Genomic DNA, 12,325 nt, shown 5'->3' on the forward strand with positions numbered 1-12,325 from the left:
AAACTGATCCATATCTTCACCCTAAAGTCCTTAAAATATATATAACTATTTCCCATAATTACATTTTAAGCTTCCATAATTCTATTGCTCTTTGTCTTTTGACTCATAGTTCAAGCTATACATTTATTCCCCCATAAGACGATATAGATATGAAAACCTAAAAATTTGTAATTTTGCGAAGAAAGTCAAATTTTTTTTTGTCTAAAATCCATTTTAACATTTATTTTCACCTCCTCCTTATCAGGCTAAGGGGATTCTTGACAAAGAAGAGTATCCAAAACATGATATACTCATCCACCAACCTATGCAACATGATAAGGAGGTCAAATCTTGGTTCCGCAACTTTAGAGCTAATAATAATATTATTATACAGTTTTTCTACGCCATACTTGGTTTTGCAAGTTTGGTGTTGATATGCTGCATTTATGAAATTTTAGCACCAAAACTCATTTTCACAATTTTGGCGTTTAACCTCAATTCCGTAATGTTTTGTGCTAAAAGTGTATATATATTTGTTGTTTGGGTTAAATATTATCCTTCAGACTTGGCTAAAACTCATATATAGGGCCATTGTGTAGGTAATTTCGGCAAATCTATGTCGCCACATGTACTCTAGTGTATGTGAAATACTTAACCATATTGCTTAAGCTAACTCTTGGTCCCTTAGCTCTATAGCCCGATCCTACAAAGTTATGACTCGGGGTTTTTTTTCTTTTCTTTTGGTCCCTTAAAGTGAAATCTGATAAACAAAACAGTGTCTACAAAAGAGAGGTCATGCCTATTACACGAATCTGATTAGAAAAGTTCAAAAGCAAGACCACTACACGAATCTGAATAGAAAGTTCAGTCATCATAACGATATCATATTATATTATTAAGAACAATTCTGCCATAGTATCTAACATTCCAAACACTACTTGTGCTCACCACCACCCAACCAGTGAATACTGCATAAGCTTCCTATGCCAATCTACAACAATCATGAACAGAAGACAACAGATTAAAAGAGAAGAATCGAGAGTAAAGAACCAAATCAACGATTCAAACAAGAATAAGAGATGCGTCAATGTAAACGACTGGTGTAGGTACCTTTTTTGTGTCTTGGCAGTTCCAACGCATTTGACTGACAAAAAAAACAATCAAATTATACCATTACAAAAGAGTGAAATGAAACATATATAAGATCATCATACCAAAAAAAAAACTGGCCTAATTAATGATCTATAGAGATGATTACTTAAGCGCGTTGAGAAAGAAGAGAGATTGTAAAATACCATTTTGTTTGGGTTTAGGTCTGGTTAATATGTACTGATCCTCATCCTCATAATAGTAGTAGACACTAGTTTGGAAGAGCTTGGGCAGGTTGTCGTAAGGATCTCTAACCTCAAAGGTAATGAAGAACATTAAACCAGAACACATGTAATAATTGGCTTTGACAATATTGAGAAATTCATATTCCGTAAACTGTGTGTTACAAAACAACAAAAACCAAAATTGTGGTTAGCAGAGAGATTAAACTAACTAGTATTTATTTATAAACAAGAGGGCAAAGAAAGACAAAAGAGAAGTTAAAAAAAGCAGACCCATTCATTGTTGTACTTGTTAAGGGATTTTTGAGACAGCCTCTTGAGTAACTCCCTAGTGGTCTCTGGCGGCTTAGCAAACTCTTTACTGTCGAAATTAACAGGCCGGTAATTGAAAACAGAGCGGAACTGTGTGAAATCGATGTCGAATCCCTAATTACAACAACACATAGAATCGACTAATCAACAAATCTCAAAATGGAAGTGATGAAAAAAAAAAAAAAAAAAAAAAAAAAGGACAAGAAGAGGAAGCCAGAACCTTGCTCTTCCTGATTTGTCTTTTTATCAAAAAAAACTCTTGCAGTGTCGTGTACTTGGGCTCTTTCTTCTCGTCCCATCGAATATGCGGAGGAATCAGATTCTTAGGAAAAGAACCAAACTCATAACTCAGAGACACAGGTCCCAGCTTAATCAAATAAAAATGTGGAATCTCACCTGAGAGACAAGACAAAGCTTTATCAGAGTCAGGGGGGGGCTAATATATAAAACACAAAACGCTAAAGTTTAACCAAACAAAAAAAAGTTGGATTCTTACCGTCTACGTTAACCTCCCCCATCGCTCCTCACGGATCTAGAGTTTTTTTTTTTTTTTTTTGCCTTCAACAGAAGAACCCTAGTTTCCAATTTCTCCCCTCTTTCTTCTGGAACCCTCGATTAAATAAAACAACACACAACCCTCTTTCCTTTGCTTTATATATCCATATTAACAAGTAAGTCCCTCTAGTTTCTTTCTGTGATAATTTGGACACTTGTCTTCCAAAATCTTAAATCGGCCCTCAAAGGCCTGGTCTGGTTAGGCCTTGATTGTCGTGGTACTGTGTTTTGTAGCGTTTTGTTCATCTTTTACGAGTAAAATACGTTAAAATAAAATGACACAAAATCTAATACTATATACTATTGAATAACATGTGTTTTAAATATATTTTGAAAACACCACATAAAATACATACATAATCCAACAACAACTAGATTTTTAGTATGTATTAATTAATTTTGAATAACACCTAGTGGCTATATAACAAAAAGAATTGAGATCCAAAATTCTGCTATAGTTTCGTATCTTATGTATATATTTGATTCAAATATGCATATTTATAATACCTGTGTATGTTATGTTATCAAAACATTTGCTGCAACAGTCATCTAACTTTGAATTAACTACTACCTCCGTTACTATATGGGTACAACCCTGAATCAATCATGTTCCCTAATATTTTTTAAACACACAACAACATATTGTTCAGACTACTACTAATAAAAGGGACTTAAGCCCTTAAGCTGTCCACCTCAGCAAAAATCTAATATCCTAATTTAACTTACTCACTTATTTCTAGCCAGGCTATGAACGTAAAGACAAAAAGGAATATTAAAAAAAAAAATGAATGCATATTTGTATCAATATTATCTTGTGAAATTAACTATATATCAAACACTAAAGATTAACTATCAAGTATAATGAAGCTTAAAGCTTTTAAAGAAACCTCCTTCATTCACTAGTGTTGTATTCCACAAGGAAGGACCACAACTACGGTAATTTCGAGATCAAACTCTTCTTCTCTTTGGGTCTCAGCATTGTGTTATGGAGCACAATGATTGAATATGTTGAATTCTGTTATATAGTAGCAGACTATACTTTAACTACCTATGAAGATATATCTACTAAGAGCTATCAAATATACGTTTTCGTTGTGTATAGTGCTCCAATGAAAATCTTCAAAGGGTAATTATTATTTAAAAAACGGTGTAAACGTTAAAATCTCTTTTCCTTATCACACTTTGTAAGAGTTAGAAGTATGACATTGCATATTTTTCCATTAGGCCGACACATCCTATTATTATTTTTCAGATGTGACGTACCATATATTTTTCATAGATAAGTTTTTCCATGTTTTAGAGATTTAACAATTTGGTAGGTAAATTGCTTTGTCAACTATAGCTACGTGAACTTTATTTAGTAAATCTGAAAATACAAATACTAAAAACACATCGACACATAAATTCTTACAAAAGAGCCTCTAGTCAATTATAATAAGGAGTTTAGGACCAAGCTAATTCGTGAGCTCAGAAGGGGTTGGTCCAAGCGGTCCAAAATCCTGAAATGGCCAAACCTGCACAGAATTTCACATACCAAAGATCAGCCAAACAGTTCACCAAAGCAAATGCAAATACCACATTTCAAATGCGGAAAACACTTAATTCTACTAAAATTTGTATCATACGATCATATAGTATAACGTTAATGACAAAAAAAAAAAGCTTATACCCTCCAAAGCATTCTGCCTTGAATAAGACCGTATGGTACAGGACCAAAGGTTCTTGAGTCTCTTGAGTTATGAGTATAGTCACCTTGAACAAAGACATGTCCTTTAGGAACCTAAAACCAAACAAAAAAAACATCAATCGAAAGATCAAATCGCCACAAATCCAACAAACTAACTTGTCTATTTGGCAACAACTAATTGAAACTAAACAATCTATAATGTATGTACACCAATAGCATTAACATAACTTAAAAGAATCATTCCAAGAATTGCAACAGCGAAAGCTCAATACTGATTAAACACCAACATTGCTGAAACTGAAACAACTTGTTTTTAAACTCTGATCACTCAAGTTACCAACTTAGTACTACTCTCAAGTCTCAACAGAACATTCATTCACAAATCTGATTCATAAGCAAGAAGAACAAAGTGAAGTGAACTCTGATCACTCAAGTTACCAACTTAGTACTACTCTCAAGAGTCTCAATAGAACATTCATTCACAAATCTAATTCATAAGCAAGAAGAACAAAGTGAAGTGAAGTCAAAGAAGAAACAGAAACTTACCACAATGGTTTGAGATTTTTCGCTCTTGAGTGGATCAACCACAAAGCTTATACAATCACCTTCAATACCAATAACTCTCTTGATCGGAGTCTTGTTAGGATTCTCTGGAGACCGTATCACAACTATATCTCCACGACTCGGTTTCTGATAGCGTTTAGAGATTCGCTCAGCTAATAAGACATTCCCTGAAGGATGAAGCGTCGGAATCATGCTCGGACCATAAGCCTACACTCAAAAAGAGAAGATTTTTTAAACAGCGGAGATGAGTTAAGGGTAACGAAATAAAGAAGGAAGATTTGGGGGTGAGGGGGACTCACATAAGCCATGAATCCGAGATAGTTGGTGGTTACATGAAGGAAGCAGTAGAGTTTCGTGATAAACAAACCGCTGTTCATGGCTTGTCGAGAAGCTATGCTCCAGAACGACGACGACGACGGAGACGCCATTTTTTTTCGATTTCTTCAATTAAATCGACTGAATCGAGATTTGGGAACAAGGGTAGTCTCAATTCATTATTAAGCTAATCTAATCTCACTTCATTTCAAAAAAGTCTGCAACTTTATATATCTCGATTTCGCGGAAAGTCTGAGACTTTTGAGTCGAATCGTTATAGTGGAGAAGAACCTGAGCCAATGGTGTTTTGGGATGCGACAATATACTCGGCAAATTAAGGGAGATATGTGATTTGGGTTATCTCGAGGGTTCCAGAAGCAAAAAAAAAGAGGGGGGAAAATTGGAAATTAGGGTTTCTTCAAGACAAAGGCAATAACTTTGATCCATGGAGGAGGTTGACATAGACGGTATGAATCCAAATTTTTTTTTTTGATTAAGCTTTAGGGTTCCGTGTGTTTAGTCGCAATCGGCCGTTCGAATCCATTATTGTTGTGTATAGTGCCATGACTCTGATAAAAGCTTTTTGTCTCTCAGGTAGGTCTGGATTGCTGGGACCTGTGTCTCTGAGTTATGAGTTTGGTTCTTTTCCTAGGTATCTGATTCCTCCGCATATTCGATGGGACGAGAAGAAAGAGCCCAAGTACACGACACTGCAAGAGTTTTTTTTTGATAAAAAGACAAGTCCGGAAGAGCAAGGTTCTGCTTCTTCTTCTTCTTCTCTTTCAGTTCTCATCACTTCCATTTGTTGAGATGTTTGAGTAGTCGACTTTATGTGTTGTTGTAACTAGGGATTCGACATCGATTTCACACAGTTCCGCTCTGTATGGTTGATTTAGACAGTACCAAGTTTGCTTTGGCCCCAGAGACCACTAGAGAGTTACTCAAGAGGCTGTCTCAAAAATCCCTTAACAAGTACAACAGTGAATGGGTCTGCTTTTTTTAACTCCTCTTTTGTCTTTGCCCTTGTTTATGGATAGATAGATTAATACTAGTTAGTTTGATCTCTCTGCTGACCAAAATTTTGGCCTCCTACTTTGTATTCTATGTTTGATCTCTCTGCTGACCAAAATTTGACCAATTCGTAGAGATAAGTTGTTCTTATCTACAAAAATTAATCATCACTATGCTCACCATTGACCAATTTATAGGGGGGTGTGAGTGTCGAATTAAAAACTTTCGAGGAAAAAAACAAAGAATAGAAACATTAGAATAGAGGAACATCCAATGCAATTAACGCTAGTTTCTTTACTTCAAAGTTAGGGTTTCGTTTATGGTATCAACATAAAGAGCGATGGCGGATGATTTTCCAGGTACGAATCCAAGTTCTAGATTTTAAGAATATATCGACGTATCAAATCCCTAATTTCGGTGTCTGGTCTCAGATTGGACTATTGAAGACGTATCTCCATATATAAAGTATGAGGCTGGATCTGTTCCTGAGTATGCGTTTATTCCGTGTATAAGACGCAGTGAGGATGAAGGGCCTGATCAAATTCTCACGCCTGACGAAGAGTTACGCCTCATGACAAAACAAGTCACGGAGACACAGGTGATCTCTTTGAGAAATTAATTGTTTTGATGATGTTCATTTGTCCATTCTTAATTTGGTAATCTAGCTAGTGTTTTGTACTTTTGAAGGTAAGGAACCTTCCTGTGATCAGCCAAGAGGATTCCGAGCTAAAGTCTGCTATTTTTATCATGAACCGCCCAAGTACATCTCTTGCAATCTGATACCTGAGACAAAAGGTACTCTTTTCTTTCTCCCCAAGTATTTTAGTTTAGCTTATGATTTATATTCTAGAGTATGATTTGTGTGATCAACCTAGGGTCTCTCTTTTCTGTTGAGCTTAATTTGAAATTGGTTGTAATTAATATTGTGCTATACTTGTTTTGGTTTGTTTTGGCAGTTCACTCCATTGAAGCTGCGGAGAAAGAAGATGCGCCAAGAAACCAAGGTATATGAAAGATACATCTTTTTTACTTTCATGAATCTTTTCCTTTTTGTTGATTTCCTATGATTCTTGTTTCTAAAGTTTTTTTTTTCCCCCTTGGTGAATGTTTATTGTCTTTTTATTGATATACTCAGATTAACAGAGGAGCTACCTAGTGTAGAATACTGGTTCGGTGGTGTGATGCGCAAGCACTCACCAGATCATGACACGTGTTAGTTTTAACGATCAGAGATCAAAATTAAAAACTCACCAGATCGTGACATGTGTCAGTTTTAATGATTAAATATCCAAGTTAGTAATTCATCAGATCGTGACACGTGTCAATTTTAACGATCAGAAATCACATATCAAAGTTAGTAACTCATCAGATCGTGACATGTGTCAATTTTAACGATCAGAAATCACAGTTTTCAAGCTCCAAATCGTGACACGTGTTAGTTTTAACGATCAGAGATCAAAGTTAAAAACTCACCAAATCGTGACATGTGTCACTTTTAACCATTAAATAGTAACTCACCAAATCTTGACACGTGTCAATTTTAATGATCAGAAATCACATATCAAAGTTAGTCAGACCGTAACACGTGTCAAGTTTAATAATCAAAAATCACAGTTTTTAAGCTTGGTAAAACGATGCATAAGATAATTGTAATCTTATTATATTAAAAAAACTTTGTTAATCATAAAAGGAAAATGATTGTAAATACACCCCTCTATATAAGCAAAGAGATGATGACATTTTTTCACCAAACAAAATAGTTTCGACTAGCTAGCTTTGTTTTTCTTGGTAAATTTTCACAATAACACAAATGCAAGATAACAACAGAGATTATATAACACTAGATCAACTAAACAGAAAGCGTTCTTATCGTTGAACGATAGTACGTCTTACAAGAAAGTGGGAAGCAAGAAATTTTTTTAAAAAAACAATGAGCTCATTGGAATAAATTTTCTCATAAAATAGAAATGAGATTAAGAAAAATATACAGAGAAATATAATTCTAAAAAATGTAAATACTCACTTCTATATAAACAGAGATTGTCTCATATTATTCATCTAACAAAATAATTTATTCAAAATTATTGTTTTCAACTTTGTTCTATTGGTCAAATTTTTTTAATGGGAAGATAAATTTTTCTTATTTTTTAAAACCAAAATATACTCATACTTTCTATTTTTTCAGTTTGGAATAGGAAAAATTAATATCTTGACCAAAAAAAAGGGAAAATTAATATATGCATATTCTTTTTCTAATATTGTATTTTAAAATTTATTGTAGTAGTTTTAGATTGTTTTATTTCATTTAGATTTTCATCTTTGAATTATTTGAGATTCATATATTACCATGCTTATAATTTTCTTTTATTTCATTAATTATGTCAAATTAATTTTCTTCTAATTTCTCAACCTTGATTGGTTGGTCATAAACCTTTATTTTTGTGAAAACATAATTGTTACCATTGTTCAATCTCAAAAGGAGATAAAGAGGAGAAGGTCATCAACCTAATGGTTGGATAAAATAGGTTAATCGAACACAAGCTTACAACAAATATAGATAGATTGGAAAAATATAAATCATTGTTGATAGATTCACAGGAGCTTGAAAACAGAGGCTACATCATGGTGTGTCAAAGAAACTTCCATGAATACATTGAAAAATTTAGCATTAGTTACTATCAAAAGATTTTGTGACATTGGAAAAGGGTCTTTAGTTTCATTGGTTGCTGGAGCAAGCCACTTTGAGATAGCTAAAAGACATGAACATGTTTTATCCACACAGGAGGAGGGCAGAGCCTAGATTCTCTCTATGGTGGAGGAGGTTGGACGCAAGGTTATCTCTCCAAGGGAGGAATGTGGAAGAGGTTGGACGCAAGGTTATCTCCCCTAGGGAGGATGACGGAGCGAAGGTTCTCTCCATGGTGGAGGAGGTTGGACGTAAGGTTCTCTCTATAAAAGAGGAGTGTAGAATCAAAGTTCTCTCTATGGTTAGTCATACACTATTGTGATGTAATTTATTTTTTACTCAAAATGTTTTTTGAGCCAACAATTTTAGTGATTAAAGAAACTATGCAAAAGTGAAAGTAAAGAGACATATAATAGTTGACTTAATTTGTTCATATAGACATTTTCTAGGTGATGGTAAATAAAATTTGTAACATACAATATATGTAGGTGTAAAAAATACACTTTTAATGGTAACATACATAAAAAATTTGTGTATGAATATAAATCAGTGTATTATAGTAAAAAAAAATTATAAAAATAATGTACAATCAATTTAGAGAAATTTAATATATTTTTATTAAATTTTATTTTATTTACAAAACTTTAAATCCGCACATCGGACGGGTCCTTATCTAGTACTATATACTATTGAATAACATGTGTTTTAAATATATTTTGAAAACACCACATAAAATTAGGCATGTCAATTAGGGCCAAAGCCCGCGGGCTGGCCCGGTCCGGCCCTGAAAAAATTGGGCCTTTCGGGCTCAGCTCGTTTGGGCTATAAGGTTTTTCGGGCTTAGCCCGACCAGCCTCGGGCCAGTCCGAAAAGCTCTTTAATAAATATATTTGTACCTTTTTGTTAACATTTTTGTTTGATTGCAATATCTGATTAATAATTTATTGTAAATAAAGTTTTAAACTCTAATCCTAGTTTTCATATTTACTCAATAACCATATTTTATACTTTATATTTTTTATTAATGATATTTTATATGAATTATATATTGGTTTATTTGGTTAAAGTATCGAATTTTTATTTAGTTTTAAATATTTTCTATTAAATTAAGTTGGTTGTAGTGAATATAGATGAGTTATTAAATTTTTGATTGATTTGTTTTATAGTGCACCTTCAAACACTGCTTTTTAAGGCTTATAAATTTAAATTTTTTATCCATAAGATAAGCCCGAAAAAACCCGAAAAGCCCTGTAGCCCTATTAGGGCCGGGCTCGGGCTTTGAAATATAGGCTCGGAAATATTTCGGGCCGGGCCAGGCTCAAATATATGTGGGCTTTACGGGTTTTGGGCCGGGCCGGGCCGGACCAGCCCGATTGACATCCCTACATAAAATACATACATAATCCAACAACAACTAGATTTTTAGTATGTATTAATTAATTTTGAATAACACCTTATTTTAAAATATATATCCAATTCCTTTAAAAACCAACATCCAATAATAACACTCCCTTAGATAGTTAAATCAAGCTTTGAACTTTAGAAATCAGGATTGGTGTATCCACAGTTTAATGAGATTGATGAGGAGACTAAACTATTATAAAACGTCTTAAATGGTTATGCAACATTGGACGAATGTTGGAGACGGTGGACTTGGAGATTGATGAGGAGACTAAACTATTCCCTCAGAGAAATAGTTCTTCTATACAGAAGAAGAAGTTTTGACTTTTAAGAGATCGGTTCTTTTTTTAATTGGCTACGTCACATACGTACTCATTAGCTGTAAATCCTTTACCACATGAAGTCATTAACTAGCTAGCGCGAGAGTTTTAGAAGAAGAAAAAAAAAAAAAAAAAAAACTTAAAAGATACTTATGTTTCTATGTTTTTGTTAACGCGCATAAATAGCTTCCCTCTATTGCTCTCTCTGTCTGCCTTGGATTTCGTCCAGAAGCTGCATAAAAAAAAAAATAACCAAAACCGAGTTAACTACTTAAATATTTTGTAGACAGTACAAATTCATATTACATGTAACCAAGTAACTATATTATATAGTATTATAGGTTATACGTACCTCTGGATAGATATAAGAATTGATCAGAGATGGTTCTTCCTTCTTTCGGCTACTCTTTCGAATCAATTTTCCAAATCCATTATTCCCCCAGCCAAGACCGTATGAATTTTGATATTCAAAGTAGTTAATTCCGTCGGAAGTTGTGTCATAACCGGTCAAAAGGATCATATGATCTTCTAGACTCTCGCTATGACTATATCCTCTATGAATTCCATCCTGTCGTTTAGTTATATATAGTACGAAACATTAGAATGAAAATGATCATTAATTAGTGTAGAGAGTAAATTAAAGACAAGATAGAGGTATATTATAGTATTATACTATTAATACTCACCCCTTTAAATCGCTTATAGTCATTTGCTACCCCTATACTCACGGCAACTGGACCTTTCTGTAGCAGCTCTATCAACTTCCTTTCATCTACGTCCTTAACGATATGCAATTCTCTGATCTTGCATATCCTTTTACCCTGAAAATTTTAAAACTAATGTTATTACATATATACATATATATATATATATCTGATTAAAAATCACAGAAGTATTATTATTTACATTTTTAGTTACCTTCATTTTTTCATGACATAGATTGGCTTTGGCTTTTTCCACCTTGGAGTTCTTTTTCTTGTTTTTTGGTTTTGACTTTGAGCAAGAGCCATCTTCAATGACACATACACACTCTTCTTCACGAATCATCCCTTCATTTACTAGAAAATCTCTTAAAGATTGAAAATCTTTGAGAGATCCGTCAGCTTTTTTTCCCTTGACGCCAACGAACAGATGTTTAGCTGAAAGTGGTAGGTGTGAGTCCGTTTTCTCGTGGATGTGTAAATGGGATGAAACCATTCCACTTGATGAAATGTTCCAACAATATGCTGTCAATCAGAAAATAAATTAATATTACCAAAATATTATAAAGTATAACACATTACAAGGATTGCTATGATTGTAATGAAAGATCAATTCATCGAGTTAAATGAAATGTGGTGTTTCTCTTACGTTCACTTCCTTGATCCACTACTTCCCTTAACATGCTTTTCCCTTTCACGTTGCTCCAGCTCAATCGTTTTTTACATCCCTCTGGAATATCCTATACAAACAACATATAGATAGATATAAACATAATTAAGAAGTGCACATAATAAATCCAAAACTCACCAAATTATATAATTAAACACACTTTTTTTGTACCTCGGGAAAATCAGAGCGAGAGGAACCCACCTATTTCATTATCAATAAAATATTGGTCATTAGTAGTGATCGACTTCTTTTTTATTTCTCAGCAAGCATTTTAAATTACTATATGACTTATAGATATAATTACCGCTTTCTTCTTTCCTTCAGCCCTTTGTCTTCGATCTTCCATTGTAAAACAAAAGCAATTCCTGAAATTTGTAAAAAGACACAAAATTAGCATTGATCAGAGACTACCATAAAGTGCTAAAAAATTAATATGTTATGAATAAACTAGAAAACCACACTTTCATGAAAACCCAAACTTTTTCTAACTGGACATATAGAACAATAGCTTACAAGCTTTTTACTTGATGAAATAAATAAGTTCTCTGAAAGAAAAAAGAAAAAAAAGAAAAAAAAACCCAATTTTACACACTAGCTATAGCAAGAACCCAGAGAAAGACACGAGTCTCATCAAACAAACAAACAAAACCCATCGCATGTTCGAAACCCAGCGTTCTATCCATTTGAATAACACATCACGGAATCAACTTTCACGGAATCAAGTAAAATAGAAAACATGTTTCAAATCTCTAGTAAGAAAAAAGTCGACTTTTTCATGGATAATGAACCTTTG

At 33.7% G+C, this 12,325-nt stretch overlaps 3 protein-coding genes and 1 pseudogene across 6 annotated transcripts; 1 reads left to right on the forward strand and 3 right to left on the reverse strand.

Moving 5' to 3' along the window:
• Positions 1–627: 627 nt before the first annotated feature.
• Positions 628–2,316, reverse strand: LOC147939408 (uncharacterized). The gene is made up of 6 exons (XM_087463678.1): positions 2,119–2,316; positions 1,843–2,018; positions 1,584–1,736; positions 1,275–1,464; positions 1,090–1,123; positions 628–970 (listed from the first exon to the last, which is right to left on the reverse strand). Exons 1-6 carry the CDS (start codon positions 2,138–2,140, stop codon positions 961–963), a joined length of 585 nt encoding a protein of 194 aa, XP_087319804.1. The 5' UTR covers positions 2,141–2,316; the 3' UTR covers positions 628–960.
• A 1,185-nt stretch (positions 2,317–3,501) lies between these two features.
• Positions 3,502–5,069, reverse strand: LOC104714675 (mitochondrial ATP-independent inner membrane protease subunit 1b). Of its 3 annotated transcripts, none has more exons than XM_087467583.1 (4): positions 4,728–5,069; positions 4,411–4,635; positions 3,847–3,957; positions 3,502–3,676 (listed from the first exon to the last, which is right to left on the reverse strand). In XM_087467583.1, exons 1-4 carry the CDS (start codon positions 4,854–4,856, stop codon positions 3,632–3,634), a joined length of 510 nt encoding a protein of 169 aa, XP_087323709.1. In that variant the 5' UTR covers positions 4,857–5,069; the 3' UTR covers positions 3,502–3,631. The 3 variants fall into 3 exon arrangements, with proteins under 3 accessions (XP_087323709.1, XP_010430407.1, XP_087323710.1); XM_010432105.3 differs by having other exon boundaries at positions 3,502–3,691; XM_087467584.1 differs by lacking the exon at positions 3,502–3,676 and having other exon boundaries at positions 3,757–3,957.
• On the forward strand, positions 5,055–5,976 carry LOC104714677 (uncharacterized; annotated as a pseudogene). The gene is made up of 3 exons (XR_015567164.1): positions 5,055–5,210; positions 5,338–5,499; positions 5,592–5,976. The product of XR_015567164.1 is annotated as an uncharacterized LOC104714677 (transcript).
• Positions 5,977–10,354: 4,378 nt separating this feature from the next.
• LOC104705207 (uncharacterized) lies at positions 10,355–11,878 on the reverse strand. Its single transcript, XM_010421177.2, has 7 exons — positions 11,837–11,878; positions 11,704–11,733; positions 11,512–11,602; positions 11,080–11,387; positions 10,848–10,982; positions 10,514–10,729; positions 10,355–10,393 (listed from the first exon to the last, which is right to left on the reverse strand). The coding sequence occupies exons 1-7, from the start codon at positions 11,876–11,878 to the stop codon at positions 10,355–10,357; spliced, it is 861 nt and encodes a 286-aa protein (XP_010419479.2).
• Between the last annotated feature and the right edge of the window lie 447 nt (positions 11,879–12,325).

This window comes from Camelina sativa, chromosome 9 (assembly GCF_030686135.1).
Source record: "Camelina sativa cultivar CO46 ecotype springtype chromosome 9, ASM3068613v1".
In the NCBI taxonomy this organism is placed as follows: domain Eukaryota; kingdom Viridiplantae; phylum Streptophyta; class Magnoliopsida; order Brassicales; family Brassicaceae; genus Camelina; species Camelina sativa.

Excerpts from the sequence above, each read along its gene's own strand:
- LOC147939408 (XM_087463678.1), bottom strand. The coding sequence starts at position 2,140 with ATGGGGGAGGTTAACGTAGACG. Across the intron at positions 2,019-2,118 it reads GGGGGAGGTTAACGTAGACG|GTGAGATTCCACATTTTTAT; the intron begins GTAAGAATCCAA and ends CTTGTCTCTCAG. Across the intron at positions 1,124-1,274 it reads ACCTAAACCCAAACAAAATG|TCAAATGCGTTGGAACTGCC; the intron begins GTATTTTACAAT and ends TTTTTTTGTCAG.
- LOC104714675 (XM_010432105.3), bottom strand. The coding sequence starts at position 4,856 with ATGGCGTCTCCGTCGTCGTCGTCGTTCTGGAGCATAGCTTCTCGACAA. Across the intron at positions 4,636-4,727 it reads ATCTCGGATTCATGGCTTAT|GCTTATGGTCCGAGCATGAT; the intron begins GTGAGTCCCCCT and ends TTTTGAGTGTAG. Across the intron at positions 3,958-4,410 it reads AAAAATCTCAAACCATTGTG|GTTCCTAAAGGACATGTCTT; the intron begins GTAAGTTTCTGT and ends GTTTGGTTTTAG.
- LOC104705207 (XM_010421177.2), bottom strand. The coding sequence starts at position 11,878 with ATGGAAGATCGAAGACAAAGGGCTGAAGGAAAGAAGAAAGCG. Across the intron at positions 11,734-11,836 it reads CTGAAGGAAAGAAGAAAGCG|GTGGGTTCCTCTCGCTCTGA; the intron begins GTAATTATATCT and ends ATAATGAAATAG. Across the intron at positions 10,983-11,079 it reads TATGTCATGAAAAAATGAAG|GGTAAAAGGATATGCAAGAT; the intron begins GTAACTAAAAAT and ends TAAAATTTTCAG.